The 27,052-nt window shown below is 35.3% G+C and overlaps 1 protein-coding gene across 4 annotated transcripts; it reads left to right on the top strand.

Moving 5' to 3' along the window:
* Positions 1 to 27,052, top strand: LOC126759223 (progestin and adipoQ receptor family member 3). Of its 4 annotated transcripts, none has more exons than XM_050473948.1 (8): positions 1 to 278; positions 3,258 to 3,454; positions 21,142 to 21,294; positions 25,527 to 25,631; positions 25,699 to 25,983; positions 26,092 to 26,280; positions 26,367 to 26,538; positions 26,606 to 27,052. In XM_050473948.1, exons 2-8 carry the CDS (start codon positions 3,329 to 3,331, stop codon positions 26,662 to 26,664), a joined length of 1,089 nt encoding a protein of 362 aa, XP_050329905.1. In that variant the 5' UTR covers positions 1 to 278; positions 3,258 to 3,328; the 3' UTR covers positions 26,665 to 27,052. The 4 variants fall into 4 exon arrangements, with proteins under 4 accessions (XP_050329905.1, XP_050329896.1, XP_050329889.1 ...); XM_050473939.1 differs by having other exon boundaries at positions 3,320 to 3,454; XM_050473932.1 differs by lacking the exon at positions 1 to 278 and adding an exon at positions 1,427 to 1,468 and having other exon boundaries at positions 3,320 to 3,454.

Below are 27,052 nucleotides of genomic sequence, written 5' to 3' on the forward strand. Positions count from 1 at the left end.
GCGCTAAGGGTCCGCAAGCAAGCTGTAGAAATCAGTCGTTAGCCGATGCTGCGGTGTTGCTAGGTGCGCGTGGCGTGCGAAAGAAAGTATAACAATTTGGTAAAATATTAAAAGAAAGCGTACTAATGAAATCACAAGCAACTTGTCAGTGCTAAATTAAAAGTTAAATAAATAATAAGGCAGCATCAGTTGCGAACTTCTCGTGCAACGCTTACAAACGTGTAAGCAATTAACTAGCTGTGGTCACATTGCGAATTGAAAAAGTGCATAAAATTATTGTGAGTTGGAAAATATTATAAATAGTTATGCAATTTCGAAATACCAAAAAGTGAAAATTGCGTCAATATTCTCGCTTGCAAGCCAAGCCAACAGTTCAACTGCATTTTCGAAGCAATAAATTGTTTTTCAGTTCTTTGGTGTGTTCGAACAAATAATTTATGTAAACGTTTTTTTGTTCTTATATTTGTTTATCGTTAGCGCCGCTAAAACTGTGTGCACTTGATCTATTTTTTGTGCACTCGCTGCTTACGAAAGTAGTTTTTTTTTTGGCTTCTTTGGCAGAAAGTCAAAAAGTATGCACTTTGATCTTGCAAGCGCGAAAATAAAATAAACTGTACACACTCTGTTGAATTACATATATTGAGATTTCCTTTTTGTGCAATTCTCAACCGCACATTGTTTGCCAAAATTGGTATTTTATTTCGGAAAGAATCATAAGAGTTACGGCAATGAAAATCATTACAAAAATGACGATATTTTTATTTAATAAAAGACATCACCGAAATTAAAAAAATATATAAATAAAAAAAAAAACAATAAATTAAAAACAAAAATAAATTACAAAAAAAAAATAACAAATATTGGGTTGTCAAAAAAGTCTTTTGGAAAGCTCATTTCACGCGCTAACACGTGTTTGATTGATTGTCGTTTCTTTTAAGTCGTTCGTGAGTTATAGCGTCGCAAACATGGAGCAAAATAAAGAGAAAATACAGCATATTTTACAGTACTACTACGATAAAGGCAAAAATGCATCTCAAGCCGCCAATAAAATTTGTGCAGTTTATGGACCCGATACAGTTTCCATTTCCACCGCACAACGATGGTTTCAACGTTTTCGTTCTGGTGTAGAGGTGGTCGAAGATGCGCCACGCTCCGGAAGGCCTGTGGTCGAAAATTGCGATAAAATCGCTGAATTGGTCGAAAGAGACCGGCATAGTAGCAGCCGTAGCATCGGTCAAGAGCTGGGCATGAGTCATCAAAAATTTATTTCAATTTCAATACAAAAAAAAATTCAATAAAAATACCGCAAGACTTTTTTGACAACCCAATATAATACTAAATAGCTTTCCATTTCTTCTAAATTTGTTCCATGCTATTTCAGAAAGTTTTTTGTGGCGAATATTAATGTTTTCGTTCGGTGAAATTTGTTAGATTTGAACCTATGGTTACTTTCAAAATATATTACAAGGTGCGTTCCAAAGTAAACAGGACGCCCCCTGTTGGCGCCGTCTATATGCGTTAGAATCTGCTATCTTTATCGATTGTGCAGTGAGAATTTCATGACATTTCATCTATTGGAAGTAAAGTTATTGCGTTTTAAGTGTCAGTATGTTTGTGTTATCGGTGCGAAAATGAGCTTCGAACAAAGAGCAAACATTAAGTTTTGTTTTAAAATTGGTAAAACTTGACTGACGACTAAAAATTGCTTTGAATCCAACATTCGAAGGACATCATTGTGACCGATTATTTGACCCAAAATCACATTTTAACCATTAACCAGCCCCGTAGTCACCTGATATGGCGCCGTGCGACTTCTTCCTTTTCGGAAAAATGCATTTGCCCATGAAAGGAAAGCATTATGCAGACGTAGAGGCCATTAAAAAGACTTGCACCGGCATACTGGCGGCCATACCGACCAACGAGCTAAAACACTCGTTCGACATTTACTTCACGAGTCATTTGATATTGGTCATCGCCTGCGTAGGTTGCCTTTTAAATTTCGAGATTAGAGAACAAAAATAGATATTAATCATCGAAAACCTCCTTATTATTTTTCAAAATATTCTCTAACAAAATCTGTATACCTTTTCACTCTGATTGAGGTATGTCCAAAACATGTGTTCTAAACGCGTCAACCGCCTGTTCAGGTGTCAAGTCCTTCAATATCAAGTCAGAACATTGCGGTGCTTTACTCCACAAATCGATGTTTTAAGTGCTCAAAAATGCAGTTGATTTAGGCGATATCTGAGAGCTCCCATTGTGGTGGTGAAGACTGATCCATCTTTGATGTTTAGTTTTTCTGATTTCTTGAAAGGCAACTGGCAAAAATGCTTGTGTATCACTCGTAAATTACTTTTCTGCGTTGTTCTTGTTGTATGGTGGCGACGTGTTCAGTTTTTCCAAAACAAACGGACAACCATTTGCTGGGAAATGAATTCGGCTCATTTCGGGCACATACGATCACGTTGCACTGAATGAACTAATGAATAAAATTCTAACAATAAAATGCGAATTATGTGGGACCCGAAATGTGATTTCGCTGATGATAGAAGACACAAGTCAGTTTTTGAGATATTGTAGATCCGCGTCCCATTCTCCCCAAGACGCTGCTCAAATCAGGTGCTTGCTTGAGAAACTTTTTTATTTGACAAGAAATTTGGCAACGCAATAAATTATTTAGATTGGATCATTATAGCAGTCATCGATCAAAATTGTATTATTTTATGTGAGAAACTTAGGCAGATACATATGTACAGCGTGCACTCTATTTTATTTTAAGATATATATTTGTCCTTAATTTGACCCTTAAATATTTATTTGGACGCGTGGCGCCTTACTAAAATCATCTCCTTTTGCGAGGTTTTACTTTTGCGTGCACGAATGTTTGCTTCGTTAAAGGTCCGATGATTGTTAGTGTACAATTTGCTGTAAAATATCTCTTTAAACAAGTGGTAGTCAAATCTGTTGAGTTGTTGAAACCTGTAAACCCCTTTTACAAGCTTTTAAGGGCGGACATAATGAGGTAATTTTCATCAATATCGATTTTTTCATTTTAATTGAAAAAACGTGATAAACAATTAAATGTTCTGTTTCTCAAATTGGGCAATTTGGCTTCGCAACAATTTCAGCAGTTTTGACCACAGAGAATTTTTCAAAATATCTCGAACCATACATACCGACAAAAAATATAACGCACCCTGTATAAGTAAAATACTTCCGGTTCTATATAATGTATTCACAAGATTAAATTAACTTAGCTTTATTAGATTGAAAAAAAAAACCAGACTGTAGTTCGTTTACATATTTACATACTTTAAAGCTTAATAAAATGCATCAATATGAGAATATGATAAGAACGCAATTCGCGGCGACATGTGAGCAGCAAGTGGAGTTCGTAGAACCGACGTTGGGATTATGTGCGGCCACGTGTTTCAAACGGAAGGATAATAAAAAGGTGAGTCTAAAGCTTATATTAAAAAAAAAAAAACAATATAAAATATTACATTATTTTTTTTTAATGAAAAAAAAAATGTTGCATTTACATAAAAGATCTATAGGGTGAGCTAAAAATAAAACTAATATCACAATTAAGTCGCGGTGCAAACCTCAATTAAATTACATTTTCAAAGCTTCTAAATATACAATTTTTTCAATTAAAAAAATTCACACTCAGGTAGATTTTGTAGCAAATTTTATGATCTACAAGAATCTGCGATATAATACACTTTATTCTAAACATAGCTTTCAAATGCTATGTTATAGTTAATGTAAACAGATTTTGTACGCGCTTTTTACATAAAGGGCCTACTAACAAACCAACCACCAACAAAAACGATGTTAAATTAAATAAAAGGTCAACATACATACATTTGGTCAACATAGTTGCCTTTTTTTTAATTTTATGTCATTATGCCAAATGGCGACCATTGCTCCGTTTGCATATCTCCACCCGTTTGCGCAAATTTTTAATAACCCTTTGCAGCAATGTGAGTCCCATCGATGAAAACAAATTGTAATCGGAAGAGGCCAAGTCTGGTAAATACGGCGGCACTTTAATTACTTTGCTGTACCTTCTGGTCCATTCCTGTCGTTTTTCGATCAACGCATGATTCAAATTGATCATTTGTTGTCTATAGCGATTAGTATTAACAGTTCACCAGGTTTTAGAAGCTCCTGACATGCCATACCCTTCTGATCCCACTAAACACAGAGCATTGTCTTCTTACCGAATCAATCTGTTTTTGCAGTCGAAGTGGTTGATTGTCCCGGATTAACCCATGATTTTCTCTCTCTGGGATTCTTAAAATAAATCCATTTTCCATTGTCAGTGGCTATTCGATGCAAAACCGATTTTCTTTGATGTCTTTGAAGCGAAATTTCACAAGAGTTGTTTCGGTTTTCCGTTTGTCTTTCATTCAATTCATGTGGCACCCATTTTCCACACTTTTGCATCTTTCACATAGCTTTCAAACGGTCTGAAATTCTTTGTTGTGCAGCATTTAACATGGCTGCCATTTGATTTTGACTCAAAGTATTATCTTCATCCAATATGGCTGCCACGAGCTCTCAAAATCACGTCACTCCCATTGGTAAACGCTGTACGCGTATATTAGAAACTTTAAATACTTACCGTTGTCTTATTAAATTAAGTCAAAAAATTGTCCTAGTAGAGAAACTATTTTCTCCATATACAAGTATATGTTTACTTTAACTAATAATTCGATATTAGTTCTTTGGCGCACCCTAGTATGTATAAGTTGATAATAGCTTCGTCGTTAAGTATGCAATCTTTCATTTAATTAACATATCATCTTCCTTATCAAAATATGAAACGGTTTATAAAGCTATCACATAGAGACAAATAAGGTTATCAAAGCTATTGCGGTTCATGTTTTTAACTTTTGTAGAAACGTGCAAATTAAATTGATGCATGACAATATGGAGTAATCTATAATAGCTCAAGAAATTTTTAAATCTATCACTTGGTTAGTTAATAACGGGTGTTTTTTTAGACGCGTGATTTTCAATGAGGCATTACTCGTTATTTATTTGCAGCTCGGTTTGTATTTTCATAAAAAATAGACTAACTCCTAAACAACTTTTCCGATTCCTGAATATTTATTACCAAAATAATGGTTCGACGCATCGCAAGAAAGCTACTGTTGAGATGTCGTTACGCCCTCAAAAAGTCACGGTTTGATGTGCCCTATAGGCAGAGGAAATCATTGGTCCATATCCTTTCAAAAATAAAGCGGCCATGTGTTACAGTCAATTGGGAACGTTATACAGCCATAATTTATTACTTTTTCATATCTGAATTAGAGAATGTAGATGAGGATCACCTTTGGTTCCAATAAAACGGTGCTACACGCCATATAAGTAGCTAACAACACAATAAATTTTTTTAAGGATATTTTTAGGCCTGTCGCATTTTTAGGCCTAACGCAGCTGGATTATTTTTTGTTTGATTATGTGAAGTCGCTTACCTACGCACTAAAGCCAGAGGCGATTGATGCTTTGGAATAAGAATATTCGCTGATCGTTATTGCATATAGCAAATGAACGATCTGTTCTTGTATGGAAAACTTTCAATTTGACAATGTATCTTCACCAAATTTGGCATAGATTATTTTCTAAGGCAACAATGTAATCTCCGAAGAAATTGGTACAAACTGAACACATAGTTACTGAAAGAAATGCAGCTGTGAAGGGTATATTAGCTTCGGTGCAGCCGAAGTTAACGTTTTTTGTTTGATTTTGAAGTCGCTTTTGATTGATGTGGAAGAATATTCGCTTACCTACGCATTCGGCCTCAATTGCTGTAAAAAGTGTGTGAAAATTGTGCTTCTTGGCTGGAATTTAAAACATAATGCAAACCATTATCTTGCGGGTTATGTTCAGAGTCCCATGTTTGCATTCACGCTAATGATAGTGACATTTTTTGTCAATTCTTGTTTTTCACATCCGATATGATTATTATTTTCATCAGTTTTGATTTCAGTTGATTGACTAATTTTAACCAATTGAAGTATCAATTAACAGTTATTATCTAAACAAGTGAAGTATCAGTAGAATAAAACAATAATATTAAAATTTCTTATCGATTTTACGCGATGACACAAAGTAAATTCGTCTAGAAAGACTGGAATATTTATATTACTCTTTAATACAACTTTTCATACACGGAAAAATTTGTTGTTCGATTCACTTAGGCGACTCAAGCAACTCGAGTCGGATAATGTTCTGCATTGTCAATATTCTGTTCTTCAAAAAGAATGTAACTCTACTCTCTAATTTGGCATAGATTATTGCCTAAGACAATGCTACAATGTCCGTTGTTCAGATCAGACCACTATAGGATATATTACTAAGAGCAAAAAATACTAAGACTTTGTTTATAATTTAAAATTCTTAATTTTTTCTTCAAAATATACATATATCTCCCTCAAAGTAATCCCCCTTTCGCCACAATACACTTGTGCCAATGTTTTTTCGAATCCTCGAAACAGTGGTTAAAGTCAATTTCTGGAAAAGTCTTCAACGAAAGTAGCGATTCATGTTTAATGTCTTCGATTGACTCCAAACGGCTTCTCCAGAGTGGTTGTTTGATGAATATGGTGGTTGCGCACGATATCGATTGAAAATTTGGCGAAAAACTCACGAATCAATGCAGTATGCGACGGTACATTATTGTGATGCAAAAGTCAAGAGTTGTATGCCCATTTTTCAGGTCTCTTTTTACGAATAGCTTCGCATAACACTCAAATAATATTCCTTGTTGACAGTTTGGGCGGTCGGAAGGAATTCGGGGTGCACCACACCTCGATTATCGAAGAAAACTGTCAACATAACCTTCACATTTGACCTGATTTGAAGTGGTTTTTTCGGCTTCCGCTCACATTTGCCACGATATTCGGCCGTTTGATCGTCTCGGTTGTACGCATAGATCCAAGACTCATGGCCAGTAAAAATACATTTCATGACATCCTAGTAGTCGGTAAGCACTGTTTCACAGACGTTAACGCGACGCTGTTTTTCGAAAAATTGATTTTGGAACCCATCGTGCTTGCAGTTTTCTCAGGCCGAAATGATCTTTCAAGATGGTTTTCACTGAACCTTCCGATATTTCAACGATGCTAGTAAGATGACTGTTAATCGCCGATTCACAAGCACCAATTCCTTTATTTTAGCGACGTGTTGATCATCAGTTGTTGCCGATGGTCGTCCTGGATATGGTTCGCCGTCAATGCGTTCACGACCCTCTTTGCATAATTTGTACCAATCAAAAACACTTGCTCGCGACAAACAATTATCATCGAATGCCTTTTTCAACATTCTGAACGTTTCGGCACAAACTTTTTCGGTGAATACTTTCACCCATCATCATACCAACGTGGAAAAACAATTCGACGAATGGGTACTCGCGCGAAATTTAAATTTAAAAGTCTTACTATTTTTGCCCACAGTATTATACCCAATATAAAGATGTTTTTATACCCTTTTATGCTATGTATAGTATATGAAATGCACTTGTGAAGAGAGATTATAAGTAGCTTCGGTGCAACCGAAGTAAATTTTTTTTCAGTGTATGACCTTGAGGATGCGATTTCCTCAACATAGCTTCTGGTAGTAAGGGATCAATATTTAAAGACTGTCTACTATTATATACGAGTATTAATTACTCACAGTCGAATGAGATACTCAAGAAAACTATTAAATTTTAATACTTTCCGAAGTTCGCACCTTTATTCGCACATTTCTCAAGTTGTGACGCAAATTACAGTAAGTAGTTTGCACAATACTCGGTACTACAAAAAGTTGTCAACTCGAATGCTTTTTTGCTACAAAGTAATGTTAATGTATGTAAGTAAATGAAATTTGCACAATGTCAATACATTTTCGCACTTTTCTCAAGGTCACCCGTTACGTCTTCGCACTACACTACCTACTTTTCACTCGGTTATTCTGTTTTTGTGGTTTTGGTTTATAACTCTAAATTACAACATTGCGCTGGGGAAGCTCCGCACTTTCAAGTAACTGTGCAAGACGTCAACGAATGCGAAAAGTGAAAAAGCCCATTAAAGGCAAGGAAGGGAGACTAGTGACGAAGACACCAAAAATATGTGGTTTTGTGCGTGTTTGCATATATTATATGGTATATATGTATGTACATATGCATTTAGATATGTATGAGATGACAAGCAAATATTTTTAAACGAAAAACCCACGAAAAGAGTTCAATCAAAACCGGTTTCGGCATAGTTCGACAAGTTCAACGACAACAAAAAGCATTGTGCATACAAGTATTGTTGTAATATTATGCAACGCATTTAACATGCGTGCGATTTATATGTAATACATAAGTATGTATATATGTATGCAGTAAGATAAATTTTGATTTTGACTTTTTTCTTCAGTCTAGAGGGCTGAAAGGTTGCACGTGTATAACTAATATATTATGAGTATGTGCATAAAGAAGAATGTGGGCAATCATAATACAATCGCGTATACCTATGTATGTATGTATGGTTTGTACATTTGTATATCTCTCACTTTATAATAACAGTTTGCACTCAACGTTTAAAAATCATGACCCTCGACAGACGTTTGGTCCATGTTTATTGCATGAATTTCTATTTTATTTATATGAGACTGACCTTGCGGGGCATGTAGTTAAGTTATTTTTTACGCGTTTGTTATTTTTTTGGGAGTGCACGCATTTTCTGAGGAAAGGCAGATTTTTGGCAAGTTAGTCAATCATGTTTGCCAATGTTTACCAATTTGAAAACACGAAAATCTAAATATGAAATATATAATTTAATTAAAATTTAAAATAAAATAAAGTATAACTTTTTTAAATAATTTGTTATCATTCGTATTTTCAAAACGAATTTTTTTTCTGAAAAATATTTTCACGAAATATCTTGTTTGGAAATACAATTTTTAGGTTAGATCATATCATATGTATAAATCTTTTACCAGTGATCCGAAAATACTATTTTTTCCAAAAGGAATATGTGAGTGCACTAACTCCTTTCTTAACGTCCAGCCGACTTTCTGACTTTCAAATTCTGTGAAAACCCTGGAAGACAACTTTACGTTTTAAGCAACCTTAGAAAGTTGTATATAAAGGCTCCACCAACAAGAATGACATGATGTTAAAATGAAATAAAACACTAAAAATTGATGAGCCGATGATTCCACCGGCCCACAAACCAAATCAAACCTTTATTTTTTCTGAATGAAATGGCAGCTCTTGAATTTCTTCAGGTTGCTCTTTGTCCCAAATGCGGAAATTTCGCTTGTTTACATACCCATTGAGCTAAAAATGGTCCTCACAGCTGAATAAAATTTGGCTCGAAAACGTCGGATCTCCTTGGAACTTTTCAAGAGCCCATAGAGCGATGTTCATTCACAAATTGTATTTTGTACGCTTTTAATTCCTGATCTCGCTGATATCGACATAAAATACACCAAGTCATTCCATACGTTAGTCCGAGTTGCTGCGAACGGTGTCGACTCCTTATTCGGTCGAATATTATCCAATTATGATGTCTAGATGTCTCAAGATGGGTGATGATGTTGCGAATAGTAAGCTCAATAGGCTGATTATATTGGCCATAATGTCTTGATACGATTCACGCGTGATCTGTCAAACAAAGGTTAATGAAACAAGTAAGGAAGGCTACTCTCGCATGATAAAGTGATAATCGAGATTTCATTATACGTCATTTACATATTTTTCAAATACCGTATTTTTGTAAAGTTTTATTCCGCTATCATCATTGGTTCCTAACGTATATACTCGTATTATACAGAAAAGGCATCAGATGGAATTAAAAATAGTGTTATATTGGAAGAAGGCGTGGTTGTGAACCGATTTCACCCATATTTCGTACATGTCATCAGGGTGTTAAGAAAATATTATATACCGAATTTCATTGAAATCGGTCTAGTAGTTCCTGAGATATGGTTTTTGGTCCATAAGTGGGCGAGGCCCCGCCCATTTTCAATTTTTAAAAAACGCCTGGGTGCAGCTTCCTTCTGCAATTTCTTCTGTAAAATTCAGTGTTTCTGACGTTTTTGTTAGTCGGTTAACGCACTTTTAGTGATTTTCAACATAACCTTTGTATGGGAGGTGGGCGTGGTTATTATCCGATTTCTTCCATTTTTGAACTGTATATGAAAATGCCTGAAGAAAACGACTCTGTAGAGTTTGGTTGACATAGCTATAGTAGTTTCCGAGATATGTACAAAAAACTTAGTAGGGGGCGGGGCCACGCCCACTTTTCCAAAAAAAATTACGTCCAAACAAGCCCCTCCCTAATGCAATCTATTGTGCCAAATTTCACTTTAATATCTTTATTTATGGCTTAATTATGACACTTTATAATTTTTCGGTTTCCGCCATTTTGTGGGCGTGGCAGTGGGCCGATTTTTCCCATCTTCGAACTTAACCTTCTTATGGAGCCAAGGAATAAGTGTACCAAGTTTCATCATGATATCTCAATTTTTACTCAAGTTACAGCTTGCACGGACGGACGGACGGACAGACGGACGGACGGACAGACAGACATCCGGATTTCGACTCTACTCGTCACCCTGATCACTTTGGTATACATAACCCTATATCTGACTCTTTTAGTTTTAGGACTTACAAACAACCGTTATGTGAACAAAACTATAATACTCTCCTTAGCAACATTGTTGCGAGAGTATAAAAAGTACCTCTACTTTGATCACCCGTTATATTCTAAGAACTTTCCCAAATCGAAAGCATAAATATTATTTATAAAAATTCAATGTTTAATGAAAACTTCCACAGGGTAACTTCTAACCTCAAGTTTGACAACTTTTAAACTCAATTTCCTATTTGGTTGAGTGTGCTGAATTGAGCATTAGTTGCGAGAATAAAATATTTGGTTCTTCTTGAACGTTGAGAGCCTGGTACATAGTAATTTTGAATCCTTTCAATGATTGTTTTATTTTATGACAACACAAACTCGTTTCATAGAAATAGTACTATGATCGTTACGAGTTGTTTGATCCGCCTCGTGAAAATGTGGAATTAAAATTCTCATAGAAGCTACGATTTTGTGTCAAAAATATCGAGACTTATCTAAATTTGTAAACTATTTATTTTTTATGGACAAAGCCGATAAAAATTGAATGTTAAAAATTTAAGCTTATCGGTTAAAAATGATCGTAATCACTTCTCGCTTATCACTAAGTTCTGCTCAACTTAGATTCACTTCTACCCACGATATTTAATGCCATTTACTTAACTTTACAATCGTAATTATAGTCATTAAGCCAATAAAACGATAAAAAGACGTGATATGACATAATAAAAGTAATCTATGAATGTTTGCAGAAGAAAAATAAATATTGTTTGAGAATGCAAATTTCCTAAAATCTATAAATAAATCACACACTCAAACACTCAGCGCAAAAATAAGCGCTCAATTAATGCGTTCAATTAAGTGGAGTGGTTTTCAAAACACACAAACTACACAATTAAATTTAATCATGAAATTTGCTATCAATTTGCCAACGCTTATTGTTGGTAATGTTTTTGAAGCTGGCCTAAGATGTCTAAATGAAGATCATAATGTCATAACAGCGATTACTTAATATTTGCATTGATTGAAAGCATTTTCATTGAGTGAGAACGGGCCGGTGCTCATTGGCGGCGCATGCGCATGCTTGAGCAACGAGATCGTGGAGCTTTGCCATGAATGAGTGGTGGCAGTACATACCATATACTTTATATATTTGTAAATATTGATGCCTTTTGGCGCTGAACGCGTCTGCACCTCCATCACTGAAAGCGCTCAATTAACCACAAGCGAGCTAGCGGCTTTCGCACGCAAGTCGAAACGCCGCCGCCGTCGCCACGGAATGCCTCGAATGCGCTTCTCCGCACAATAGTTGGCGATCAGTTGGCTTTCAGTTGACAAGCAAAGCGGTTGCATATTTTTCGTAGCAAGCGGTGGCGATAAATACGTGTACACCTGTCGGAATGCAAACACTCGGTGCACTTATTGGACAATAAGCAGAGATTTCGTTCAACTGAAGTGAAATAAATCAGCTTTGACTACTTTTTTGCCGACAGTTGGACGCGCAGCTTATTGAATTGCATTCTGAAAACGTGATTTAAACGGGCGCCACCGCTCAATTTCACACAAATTAACCGTTAATTGTCGAGGCGTTAGCTTTCATAACTGTGAATAGTGTGTGAGAACGTTTGTGCATCGTGTCTTTTTTTATTCAACGAAATTGATAGCTTCTAATTTATTTCAAATAAATTTAATAAAACCAACAATTGAAGAATTGCTGAGACATGGAAGTGACAACGATTACAACAACAACTACCGCGCGTGAATCGAAGCGTGCTGTACGAAAGCATGTGAATCCATGCAGTGATCACACGCATACGGTATGGCTACACACAAACATACACACATAATATAATAATTTATTTTTATGAACTGCCAGCACAATTGCAGATACTTATGTGTTCATTTGTGCAGAAATTTTAATTGGTTTTCAAATAAAGTGGCAAATAATTTGTATGTGTGAGGCGAGACAAGCGTTCTGTGGCCTCAAATTAAGATCACAAATAGTCATATGTGAAAATTGTGTTCCCAAAATATGCTTGTGATTAATAAAATATTTTTGAGTTGTTTTTGTAAATTTGCACATTTTTGCTCCAAAATATAAATTTAAGTATATATGTACATACATACATATGTATGTATGTATATAATACTTCTGCTGCTAGGTTTTTAATTTTTTTTGTATTTTGTAGCCAAAAATATACAAAAAAGTGTATATTATTTCATTCAAAAAATTCAGAAATCACTTCGGTGCATTTTTTTTTTTGCAATTTTTTAAAAAAATGCTAAAACAGAAAAATAAAATAGAATAAAAAGTAAAATAAAATAAAATTTTTCTTAAATTTGTTTAGTCAGTTATGTATATGCCTTAGTGGTCCGATATCGGTCCCGACGTTTGAGCAGCTGCTTAGGGAGTGTTAATGTGTGCAAAATTTTTGAACGATTTTGAAGATCGTCATGTTGATCATTTATATATTTACCATTATAACTTATCATGTTAAGGGTATAAAATACTCGAAGTACTAAACATAAAAACTGAAGATGCATGCATAAAGCAATCAGCGTTTCTATGTCACACTATCAGCTTCAACCAACAAATTGGACGCTACTCTTATCACTTAATACGAGTATAGACATTATTATTTCTTATGACTTTGACTTATCGGTGACATTGATTTTACAAATGGAAATATTTGAGCAGTTTGCAAATTATTGCGGTCATAGGTCGTTGTATTGTTTTAAGGACATACATATGTATATACTTATGTATTAGGGTGTTTTTTTTAACTATTAATTTTTTTCAGTCCCATCATGAAATTTCCTTGGAAATACCCTAAAAAAATTCCCTGAAAATTTTAGCCCTTAATACTAACATTAAGGACTGGACCAAGGCATGTAAAAATTTTCCATTGTAAATACACGACAATCGTGATTTTTTATTTTAAATTTCTATAGTTCAGAGGCATTTTATGGCATCGCTTTGACTTTAGACACATATTCCTCAGAATTGAACACTCTACAAAAGTGCCCATTGCGACAAAGTCGAAACTCACACCGGCGAGGTAGTACGGGGCTCTAAACCTGATTTTTCCACGAAATTCGCATTTTTTTGTATATATCTCGTAAATGACAAGAGCTATATAAAAAATGTAATTGACAAACTTGTAGAAAATTTTATTTGCTATAAAAAAGGTCTAAGGTCAAAATCGCTATCATTAATACTTCTCGAGATATTCGGCTTTTTAAGTAAGGCTTTATAGAATTTTCATAGATGGTATGTAATAAAAATATTACAAAAATAATATTTTTAAAAATATTTAAGAAGTATGATTATATCTATTTTTAACTTAATCTATTGTGTTAACCCTTATAACCTATAATGAGTTAAAAAAATATTATTTTTATAAATTTTGTTTTTTACATAATAATTATTTTATTTTTATACATGTATGTATATATTTTTTTCGCTGCCGACATCTATAAGAATGCGATTATTTTCAATGTTTTTAGCTTTCTTTTCTATAACTCTTGCTGAAGATATTGATCGAAACACTGGCTGGTTTATCATTAGATCCACTCAATAGAGCATTGATTGATAACTAATCTTTCAAAAAAAATTTCATAATCGACAAAAACACACGCAAAAGAAACATAGCCACTGTCAAAGAGAAGTTTTCGCTATTTGCACAGTGGTCGACAACCAACTCTTTATCAACTTCGAATCCCCGACTTTGCTAATGATTTTTAAATTTCACGTTTCCACGCCAATCTAGCGATTAGTTTTACTTATTAACTAGAAAAAAATATTATTACAATAATAATATCCTTCTAATATTTCGTAAGGGATTAAACCTATTTATAGCTCTAATTTGGAGAATCTATTCTGGGAGAGAGGAAAAATGTATCGAATTAATTTCTTTCAGACTTTATTGAATATGTATTTAAGTGTAAGCTTAATTATAAATTCTTTGCTTGCGTTACTATGATTTTTCATGTGATCGTTCTAAAAAACTTTAAAACCATGAATAGTACAATTTCTAGCTATTCGGGCAAAGATCTATGAATTTAGATCGCTACAACAAATTAAACAAAAACAATAACGCTGCAATTTGAGCTGTTAACTTTTTAGATGGTATCAACATAGTTCCGGTCAATAGAGCAATTCACATGCAACAATCAAATGTACATCCATAAGTCTAACGAGATGGGATGAAAATTAGACAAACACGAATGCATTAACGACAATTAGACAGCATTTAATAAACATATACGTACCTACATATGTACATATGTTTATTAGGGTGGGTCAAAAACAATTCTTTTCGCTTGATTCCCTGAAAAATAGGTTCTTAGACACCTTTTGAAAGTCTCTGCAGGCATGATCTCTTAATTGTAACGGCAAGGTTCTCCATCTTGTAGTTTTCTATTTGTTTTTTCTTATTTTTAGATAACAAATTTGTATCTCGCTGTCAACTACTTGAAAAATTATCTCGCTTTACAGATTGTGTAGGAAGTTGAATGGTATATGATAATCTTCTTTTTAATCCACCTTAACATATAGACATACATATGTATATATTTGTACGTAAATATTTCAATTGAAAACAAGAAAAAACGTTAACTTCCGCTGCAGCGAAGCTCTATACCGTTCACCGGTGTATATATTAAAGCAACTAAAGGGTGATTCACCGGCCCACAAACCACACCAAATCGATGTTTTTTTAATTGAAATGGCATCACTTGAATCTCTTCGGAAATAAGCCTCATCGCTGAACAAAATTTGGCTTGAAAACATCGGATCTTCTTGGAACTTTTCAAGAGCCCGTAGAGCGAAGCGATGTCGCTTGGGAAGGTCGGGCGGCTTCAGTTCTTGCACAAGCTTTATTTTGTACGCTTGTAAAATGCGCCAGGTCGTCATACGTCAGTCCAAGTTGCTGCGGTCTTCGTGTACACTCTCAGTTACGGCTGCAATATTTTCTTTACTGCGTGCTGGACGTGGTGTACTCGGCCAAATATTATCCAATAATTAATGCTGGGTCTCAAGATGGTGAAGGTGTTGCGAATAGTACGCTTAGTAGGCCGATTTTGTTGACCATAAGTCAAGCGAAGTGCGCGAAACACATTCTTTACAGAAAGAATGAAGATGAACGATTTGTAAATGTAGTTCAGGCGTCTCAGGAAGTCTTTCCAAATGCCAAATAATACCAAACAAAAATAACGTGACGTGTTGGCATGTACCATACGTGATCTATCAAAAAAAGGCTATTGAAAAAAATACCGTTACCAACGTTGCTTGATATCAACGCCCTTCAAAAGATCTTTTATGAAGAGCTTTATCTTGATTTAGATCGGTTGATATGGCAAATAAGTATATGATTTAATGGCTCGATCTGAACAGTATCTTCGGCGATTATAAACCCTGTCTTGGATAATATTCTCTGCAGAATTTTGTGAAAATATCTTGTCAAATAAAAAGAAGAACTTGATTCTGATCGGTCACTTTGTGTTTTAGGTGTTTTAGATGGGCCTCGAACCCTACCAAGGTGGTTAGTGTGTCCATTCCACACTGCCAATTGGTACTGAAAATGCTTTGCATTCTCAGGGCGCTGATCAACGCATTGATTTGATCCGCTGTGCTTTTGAGCGCCGTGGAGTAAGGCTGTCGTCAGCAGGTGTCCACGTAAAACACACCGGACGTTGTCACTTTGTGTGGCAGCTATGAGATTTGCGGGTCCGATATTGACAGTTCCGACAAATGTGCTACTTCTTGAGAAGAAAATGGCGTGCTCAAATATTTAGATCGATATCTGAAAAGTTGAGGAATTAGTTCGCATATGTATACCGACAGACAGACGGACAGGTTTTCTACGGTATCCGATGTTTTCTCCTGTGTGTTACAAATCTCTTGACAAACTTAATATACCATGTTCAGGGTATAAAAAATCATTTCCAAGCATTCTCACACAGCGCGCTCTTAACTGCATATTTATTAGTGACATTTGATGCTGATGTTGATAAAAAGTATGCCAGATACGAAAATGCAGACATAGGCGAAAATTGATGAGTGCAAATACATACATACTTATGTATATTGTGCACGATGATCTTCTAACTGCCTAACAGTGCAAACTTTCAGCCATAATTTTGCAAATCGACTGTAAGTGGCATATACATTTACAGTTAACAAATATTATATGAATGCGTTTTCACGCCTAATTGATTTCTCAGTGTCAATTGTGTTATGCCATTACTGAACATTATACGATACTTAATTATGTAAATTTACATATTAATTTTTTACGCTTGTGCTGACGTTAGTTTGATGCGTTCGCAAAGTGTTGCATGGATTATTCGCATAATTGACTCGCAAATATGCGTCGATTTGCATTAACGATGAGCACCTGCGCACTTATCTCTAAACATATTTCCACACAAATGTACATATGCATGTATGTGTATGAGTGTGCGTGCACTTGAATGCAGTGAATTGCGATTAAAAGCTTGTTGTTGTTGAACGACGAGCCTCCAACGCTCGCTGATTACTTGCATACCAATTCAATTCACAACTATACTTACATACATACATACATATATGTACATACATATATTGCCCCACTTGAATGTGTTGAGCGCTAAGGTCTTTTTGCGGTTAGTGTAAATGCATAATACGAACAAATACGCAGCATTTCGAGGCAGTCGACAAGTGCACATCTATACACACATACATATATACACTTGCACGTCATAAAGTGAGTTATGCGTCGCGACGCGGATGCAATTTTTGCAAAATGTAAACAAACTATAAAGAACGTTGTTGTTGTTTTCCTGGTTTTTATTTTTTTTTATTTTTCTTTTCGTTGTACAAATAGGTGTGTAACACATGTTGCAATATACATACATACATGGTTAGTTGCGAGCGTAAATGCCCATAATAAACGCATTACATTTGCACAAACACCTAAAACATACATATGTACATATGTATGTATGTATGTACATTAGGGTGAGATTATATTTGTATAATCTTGCAACACCTTAAACAATAATACATAGTTTACCTAACGGTTGTTTATATTTACTAATCTTCATAAGTAGATATATCATATGTATGTACATATGTATATACATACTTATAATGGCTACTAATAGGGGTTACGTGATTCAGACGCCGAGCTCGAGTTGTAGCGAGAATCGAGAGTGACCCTTCTGGATACTGTAGCATGTTAAATTCCTACTTATCCAGAATCCACCCCGACATAACAAATATGCATACATATGTCCAGTATGCAACGAGTTTCCGCATGATTTTAGTCACCTCTTTGCATGTCCAGCTAACCCTACACATCTGACACCCCACTCCCTATGGTCCGACGCCGTCGAAACCGCACGTTTCCTGGGCATGCCGTTGGATGACCTCGATAACAACTTTCTTTAACGGCAACTAGATAACCATTACAACAATAACAAAAGATTCTTCACCAAAAACACGGTATTCTCAACAAATAAAAATTTCACTTATGTGGAAAGTTAAATCTTCGTTTGGTTCAGGAAACGGTCGAAAATTTACTGTTTGGTGCGAATTGTGGTATGGCGGTATCATCGCCACATGCAACATGTTTCGAGACTATAAAATTAGTTGTGAATTTATTGTTCCACCTTAATAATCATACTCACATGCTTCTAAACAAAGTTCGATATGTATTATACATACATACATACATATGTACATAAACATATAAGTATATATGCTGTTACGTAGCAGCTTTTCGCATTCTGTTGCCAATTTGCATTGTTCGTGTAAGCGTTCCTAATTGCAAGTGCTCTTGTAAGTACTTCTATTTAAAGTGCATGTTGCTTGTTTTTGTTTTTGTTTACAACACGGCGAGATAAATCAACAAATAACAAATAACAAAAACAAATGACAACAACAGAAATTAGTCAACAAACAAAAACAAATCACTACATTTGCATATACATACATACTTATGTAAATAGCTATATACAAGTAGTTATTTTAGCCTGAAATGTTTGCCAAAGAAAAAAATGCGAATAAATTAAATAATATCTTAAAAGCCAATGAAGATAAATAAAAATGTTTCCTTACAGTTATACAATATACAGATGAATCTAATGAGAAAACCCTGCCAATAAACGATCAATTATTAAAGAACTCAGTGCTAAATGGCAACTAGGCATCCCAATCGGTGACCTGCGCGAAAAAAGCTCTGCACAGGTTATATTAAGTTTGCCACAAAGTTTGTAACAGCCGGAAGTAAACGTCGGGACCTACATGAATGATCAGCGTGACGAGCTGAGTCGATTTCCGTCTGTCTGCCCGTCCGTATACACGTGAAATACTTAGTTTTTGAGATATCGATCTGAAATTTTCACAGGCCATTTTCTCACTAAGAATCTAACCGGAACTCCCGATATCGCACCATTATATCATATTTGCTATACAAAAATTCCGATCTGGATCAAGGTCCAGATTTTTTATATCCTTTTATGAAAGAAATGCAGCTGAGAAGGTTATCATAGCTTCAATGCAGCCGAAGTTAATTTCTTACTAAATCTTAAACTTAACATAATGTTCTCTTCATATTAGTTTACAGCGCTAAGTCGGAGTTTAGACGTTAATAGCATTGACAGACGGCAGCGTTAAACCAGATTAATTGCATTTTTCGGGATTAATTCAGGAGTTACCACAGCTAACTCCGTTGCTGAATCCAAAAATAACTCTCAAAATTTTAGGGACTTTGTGAGATTTTCGTTGGCAACATTGTTAAAAATGGCCAATTTTCATCTATTGTGAATGAAATACAAGCAACCCTGACAGCTGTTTATCAAATTCTCAATATAATATCAATAAAACTTCTATGTTATGATGCAGTTTTAAAAATAATGTGTTGATACGTTTTTGTAATAAAAAATGGTTTGGTAAAAATTGGTCGGCTAACAACCGTAATGTTTATCTTCTATCAATTTTCATTGAAAATATTATAAAAAGGACAATGAGCTGTTTATGAGAGTTTCAAACTCGCATAGCTGCCGCCTGTCACCTACAAATTTGGATCTGATTAAGTGCGCAGTTAATCCGGATTAACGCTGCCGTCTGTCAAGGCTATAAGAAACAAAATCAAATGCTCGTCTCATTAAGTCTTCAGTGTCTGACAGTCATAAGGGGGTCGTTTGCCTTTGTGGTTGGAAAAATAAAATTTTTAGACAATAGTCATCATCTTCAATCACGTTTTCTCAAAAGTATTTTTTTTAGTTGCGACACAATTCTGAAGATATTTGAAAACTTTAAATTATTTTCTAAAACATCTAGTTACGCTCGGATGCCTTTCTTTTTATTTCTTTCGAATTTTAACAATCCTTTTTAGCTAGAAAAAATATTAAAAAAAAACACTTATTGTCAATTTGTCAGATTGTCATTTATTATTTTTTTTTCATCATAAACATTAGGTAAAACAAAATGTTGTGCAATTATCATGCGTAGTTTTTTTTGCAATCCATCATCAAAAATAGGCCTGAAGTTTTAGGTAAACGACGTCTTAATCAATCTTACGATTATTTACCTGTGGCGTGGTAGCGATATGTTCAGTTTTCTGAAACAATAACTGACGACCTTCCTGAAATTCGTTTTGGAGTGATCTACAACCTCCATTGAATTCAATATACGATGGCTAAACACCGGTCTTTGATGGAGCTTCATCGTCAAAAAATGAATTAAGTTCATCTATGCACTCTTGATGAGTTAATCCATGTCGAAAATTGTAAAAAATAATCACGCGAAAATGTTCACGATTTAATTCCATTTTTTGGGCGAGAAGAATATTTTAAGTTACTGTAAACAACACAAATAGCGCTCGTATGCAAAATATTTTGAGTATTCATACCATCAAAAATGTCAAACTTTACGACAAAATTGTGAGTTTCCAGATTGCAACACTAATGCTGCCAATACGGAAATACTTATAATAGGCAACCTTTGTACACAAATTGTTTTTCATATTATATAGTGGCTTAATTAGCTTTAAAAAGTTCCGGTTAAGATTCTATTTATTAAGTATGAAGTCGTCTTCATTTATGTATATAAATAGATTTATTAAAATGCACTATAAATGACTTTTGAGTTCTTTGGTTCTGAGATTTGCGTACGTAAATACTTATCACATGGCGCCAATAATTATCAGTCGAATGAGAAAAAGGAAAACTAAAAAGAGTATTTAAAAAAGAAAAAAAAATTCGCGGAAGCATGCGAATTGACCTTTGTTGATAATGATGAATGTCAGCAAAGAAAAATATGCTGCATCATTTGATAAAATATTTTATTTTGAAAAACGTTACTTAATATACATACATACATACAATATGTGTATGTATACAAAAATATATTACCAAATTTATTTATAAATAGCACATGCATTGTGCAAAATGATATGTTCTTAAATTTTAAGTATATTATCTTTATAATCACGTTTATGCATTTCTTATTTTCTTTTTGTTCACCATTTTGCAGCTCGAAGGCCTAAAACACGTTACGGATACACATCAATTTCCGGAAGATGAGGAACCAAATATACTGGGTCACGGCACACCGGTGGAAGAGAAGGCTGATCCATTAACCACAGAGAAGTTAATGAAATTGAAAACTCTATTGAATTTTGAAGATGTAAGTGAAGAGTTTATATTTTTTTTAATGGAAATTAGAAAAATTTTAAGAGACTTGTGTAAAATTAAATTATAAATTCTTAGGCTATGTTTTGGAACTTAATTTCAAGTATGTATATGACCACCGCGACTAAGTCTTATGAAGTCTACTTTTAAAGAATTTTTTTAATTTAGGCACGAACTCACAAAAAAATTACCGCACGAAGTCTATTCATTTGCCATAAGTGGTCCATTCCCGGCAGAAAACAACACTCAAATAATTTAAGTAATGCAGCCTAGTAGACAGTTCTTGGCCGGATGAAAATCTGTGTTCGCCCCTGTTACCTACATATGTATATGTCTCTTTCTCTGATATGTTACGGTCATTAAAAGTTCTACACAATAAAGTTATGGTTTTAACCGCTGCATGGCTTTTTTAACCATCTTACCATTCAGTACTTAGGCGGTCCATATGTACTTGTTTTAGAAATGTATTTAAGACATTGTTCCAGTGAGTTCACAACTATCCTCAGAAGAAGTCACACGAATGAGAGTCGCCTTGTTTGAAACCTCGTTTGGTATCGAACAGCTCGGAGAAGTCCTTCCCGATCCTTACCGAGCTTTTGGTATTGTTCAACGTCTCAACGTCAGCTTACACAGCCGTATTAGTTTTGCGGCTTAGACATCGCGGCATAAAGGCAGCTTTTGATGTTGCTCAACGTCAGCTTACACAGCCATATTATTTTTGCGGAGATACCAAATTCAGACATCGCGGCATGAAGGCAAAGGCATGGTGAATGGTGGTGGTCGGTTGTTGATTTGCCAGGTCTAAAGCTACACTGATAAGGTCCAATTAGTTTGTTGACGGTGGGTTTTAATCTTTCACACAATACGCTCTATAGAACCTTATACGCGATGTTGAGGAGGCTTATCCCACGGTAGTTGGCGCAGATTGTGGGGTCTCCCTTTTTGGGGATTGGGCAGAGCACACGAACTTCTTCATGGTCGGGCAATGGAACGTCTGCTCCATCTTCATCGATTGGGGAATCGGGTTCTCCTTCTCCTGGCGTTATACTTTCACTGCCATTCAGCAGGCTGGAGAAGTGTTCCCTCCATTATTTTAGTATGCTCTGGGCATCAGTTACTAGATCACCTCTGGGGGTTCTACAAGAGTATGCTCCGGTCTTTAAACCTGGTATTAATATATAATATATGCAAAATAAATTTCAAAGTGATCTGATCATTTGCCTCTGAGTAATCACTCAAGCAAATCTGAAAAATGTAGTTTTGGAAAAAATAAACTGATGGAACTGATAGAACCGAACGACTACACTTTAGAAGGCTATAACTTAAAAATACTGATAGAAAATTTTAATATGTTGTTTTTAAGGGTGTAACCGATCAAAATAAAAATAAAAAAAAAAACATTTTTTTTTATATTTTCTTCAATTGCATACTAGCTGTACACCTTAAGCAAAAATTTCAAGAATATTTTAACTAAATATTCGTACCATAAATACATTTATTAATGCTCATTGACTCCAAAACCATGCCTAAAATCAAAGCCGCAATAAAACCCCATTAACTTATGCAAAAAAAAACCAAACCAAATCGTTCCGATGAAGCGAAGCACAAAGTAAATCAAGGTCAGCTTATTAACATTTTATTTAGCTTGGCTTCAAAGCTGTCAACGCTCGCTCCAACCAAATGCCCAAATGCCCAAATGTAAATATCAAAACAGCAATAACAAAATGTAAAAAAACCCGCGCTATAAGTCATCAGCACTACCAATTGGAGAGACTTCAATGACCTCTAGTGTGGCGGGCGAACAGTTGCTTCTTCTGCTGCGAATAATATTTATGTATTTATACATGTATAGTATGTGTGTACGCTAATTTTTTTTGGCAGCGAATTGGCAATTTGTCGCGGTTTTCATTGTGTCCAATTATAAAGTATAATATACTAGCAGCGTATTTGTATGTACGTATGTATGTTTGCATACAACAGCGGCAATGCCAAAGTGTCAAATGCATTTGAAGGGAATTTAATTACAATGCATTACATGTAAAAATGCTATTGAATTTTGAAGGCAACAACCACACTTGTTTACGTATTCATATTTAATGGTTATGGCTAACTACAAACTTATATGCATACATACATATAAACAAATGTGCATGATATTTATACATGCGTGTCATTCGAAGCATCTAATATTTCTTTAAATGATAACAATGAGACCTTCTGCTTAATACACGCATTGTGTCATATTGCGTGCATGTAACATGCATACATATGTACATACTTATGTATGTATATACAGGCAAACATATGTATATACATATATATATATATACAGAAAATACCAAGCTTATGGGGTTATATCCACTTGCAAGCCAGAAAAAACGTGAATTCGTAAATTTTGGTTTTTGAAGAGGCTTTTTATTTAATATATAATACTTATAGGTAGATAGAAAGGTAGAGTAAATGTCTAACGACGCACCTAGCCCTTTAAGAGGCCCATTGTGAAAACACCGTGACTAAAATCACCTCACTGTATTATATGCTCTCTGAAACACCCGGTGGTTCTGATGAAGTTCATCAGTACAAAGAGTTATATCTGTGCAACCTTCGAAAGTCAGAAAACCCTCGGCCGATTTCCATTCCTACGACAGTCGGGACTACGTAACCGGAACGGACCCGGATTTTTTATCCGGTCAAGGACTATCAACTCGGCAGAATTCTGCTGCTACAACAACAACAACATCCTTTTTATTAGGGTATACATACAAAGTTTTGCATTCGCAAGAATATGCTTTATGGTCTCCTTCTCTTCTACTTCCTGATCGCTTCCACAATAGCCATTGCATAGTGTCCCCAGCCTGCCAATTATACAGTGACCTGTCAGCATTCCTACTAGAGTACTTATGTCATTCGTTTTCGTATTTAATAGGCGGCATCTGTGGGCTAATATCTATTTATGCCACGTTTCTCTGCTTGTTGAGCAAGTTAGGGATTCACTCCACCGAGGCTCAGGTTTTTTATAACATGTTTCTTGAATAAATATCTACAAGTTGCCAGATGCATCGAAATTCCCTCCTTTTCGGAGTCTAATTGTAGGCTGGTGCATGCTCTGGCTAGTACATCTGCTTCACATTTATCAGGAATATCATCATGTCCTGGATCCCAGTGCAGGTTTATCGTGAAATAGGCTGTTAGATCGACCAAGAGATCAAATCATTTTTTCACTATCTTAGTTGAAACCCTCAGAGACTTTTTTGATATCTAAGCCGCTTGTCTAACTGAATATAAATATATTCCTTGCACACTCTTTGTCGGAACAAGAAGATTTTCTTTAATTGCGGTGATCTTCGCTTGGAAGACGCTGGAGTGGTCTGGTCATCTGGCGATTCGGGTATTCAATTTTGATGAAAAGACGGTTTGGGCCTATCCGCATACATGCCTATCTCTTACTCTCTGTCCATCTCACCTCTTTCCCACTCTTCTTTTGAAGGAAAGGCAATACTCGGGACGGAATTTGGGTTTGATTCTATGGCACTTCGAAAATCGGTGGTATAAGGTAGAAAAGGAAAATTGCTAACGGGAAATTACTAAAATATGTAAAATAATCGTATCGCAGGCGACTAATAGTGAGGAATAGGGAGGCTTACAGAACAAATTTGTTGACAGTAAATATAGTAGGACGTTTAGTGCGACGACGGTTTGTTTTATGACAGGAGATATCTCGTTTTGACCCATTTGCATCGCTTCCCTATCCATTCTGGAGAAAGTAGAACTAACGGCTCGGTTGTTGAGGCCAATGATATCAATTTCTTCGGAAGATGGTGCCGTTTCTATTTCGTTCGGCACCTCGAATTATTTTCGCCTTCTTACTTTAGCTCGCCTGTTCTTTGGTTACCCAGATGATACTTAGTCTGAGACCGGAAGTTTTGAGCTGCTTGAGCCATATGTAAAATAATCGTTTCTGGCCTCCCAAGTGAATGGCAATAAGAGAACTTTCCTCACTTATGTGTACTTTACATGACTCCATCTTCCTTCCATATGCCTTACCGCGTACTTATTTTCAAATAATATACCCAAAAAAGTCGATTTTTTCGAAATTCACAAGTGGTTATAACCGCTTAAATTATGGCGGAGGGCACTCCTTCCATTTTATAGTAATTTTAAAATAACTAAAACAATTGAATATTCTTAACTCAATGCTTACTCACTTTTCTTTGAAACAAATTGCAGGCACCCGATCACCTCAAATTCAATCCTTACATTCGTCGTGGCTACCGCACATTCCTATCCACAAAATTATGCCTGCAAAGCGTCTTCTGGTGGACCAACGAAACTGTAAGTGCTACGGAAATAAAAGAGTAATAACAAAAATTCTAATAATCATACTTACAATTACTTACAGATCAATATTTGGAGTCATCTCTTTGGCTGTCTGCTCTTCATATGCCTAACCATATTCGATTTCCAGTTTCTGCAAGCGCACGCGGATGTGAGCGATCAGGTGTTGGTTGTGTGTCTCTTGGTCTGTTTCTGCCTGTGCATGCTGCTATCTTCAATTTATCATATTTTCTCCTGCAAATCAGAGGAGCATTATGATTTCTTCTTGTCCGTGGACTTTTTGGGTATTTGTTTGTCGCTGGTGGCGATTTACATCAGTGGCATGTACTATGCGTTTTGGTGCTTCAAGGTGAGCGCGAAAGATTGCAAATCGAAGAATTAATATTATTGAAAATTAAAATATTTTTTTTAAATATTTTTTTTTTTTTTTATATATTTTTTGTTTTAATTCACGCAGACACTCCGGCTCGTTTACTCAGTGATTGCGCTGTGTATGTTCGGCTTGGCGATGATGGTGCAAATTCCCAAGTTGAATGTCTCTTTGGACGCAAAGATCGCTGTGCTGGTGTTGTGGGCCGCCTACGGTATTATACCGTTAGCGCATTGGACTTATGTGATGGGTGGTCTTGACAATGAGTTGGTGCGGGTGAGTCAAAAGTCACTAAAAAATTCATTTCCTAAAAACAATTTCTAAAAAATAACAATTAAAAACAAATTATTTACACTTAACAGTTAATGGTGCCGCGCATAATTGGCATGTATGGCTGGTGTGCTGTCGCTTTTGTCATTTATGCCGCAAAAATACCGGAGCGTTGGCTTGCCGGCAAAGTGGATTATGTTGGACACTCGCACAATTGGTGGCATCTCTTCATTTTGGCCGCTTTCTATCACTGGCACAACACTGGTTAGTCTTTAAAAACGAAACATTATTCAAAATATATTATTAATTTTATTTTAATTGTTTCTCGCAGGTCTTGTCTATGCTGAGTATCGTTTGAATAACGGTTGCAGTCTTCCAACATTGACATAGATCGTTGAACCTAAACCAAAACGCGCTGTAATTTAATTATTTTCAATTTTTTTACAACGCCTAGGCATATCTGTAGAGTATGTTGTTATTACTTTGTGATTTCAGCACGTTAATCATTCAATGAGGCACCTCAGCAACGGCTAGTAAACGTACCTTTAAACATATATATACAAATATTGATATATTCATACTTTGTAGGTACTTAGTTGTAATTGCAAATCTAGTTCAGTCACTCATTATTTAGTTTTAATGCACATTTGTATATACATAATCGAAATATTTAGAAGAAGAATTTATTATTTTGTTGCGAAGACTTTGTTACTCTTTTGAAAATATGTAGTTAATAAAGTTGCATATTAAAAAGACATTACATATAAGTGAAATGTAA

Source organism: Bactrocera neohumeralis, chromosome 2 (assembly GCF_024586455.1).
Source record: "Bactrocera neohumeralis isolate Rockhampton chromosome 2, APGP_CSIRO_Bneo_wtdbg2-racon-allhic-juicebox.fasta_v2, whole genome shotgun sequence".
Taxonomy (NCBI): Eukaryota; Metazoa; Arthropoda; class Insecta; order Diptera; family Tephritidae; genus Bactrocera; species Bactrocera neohumeralis.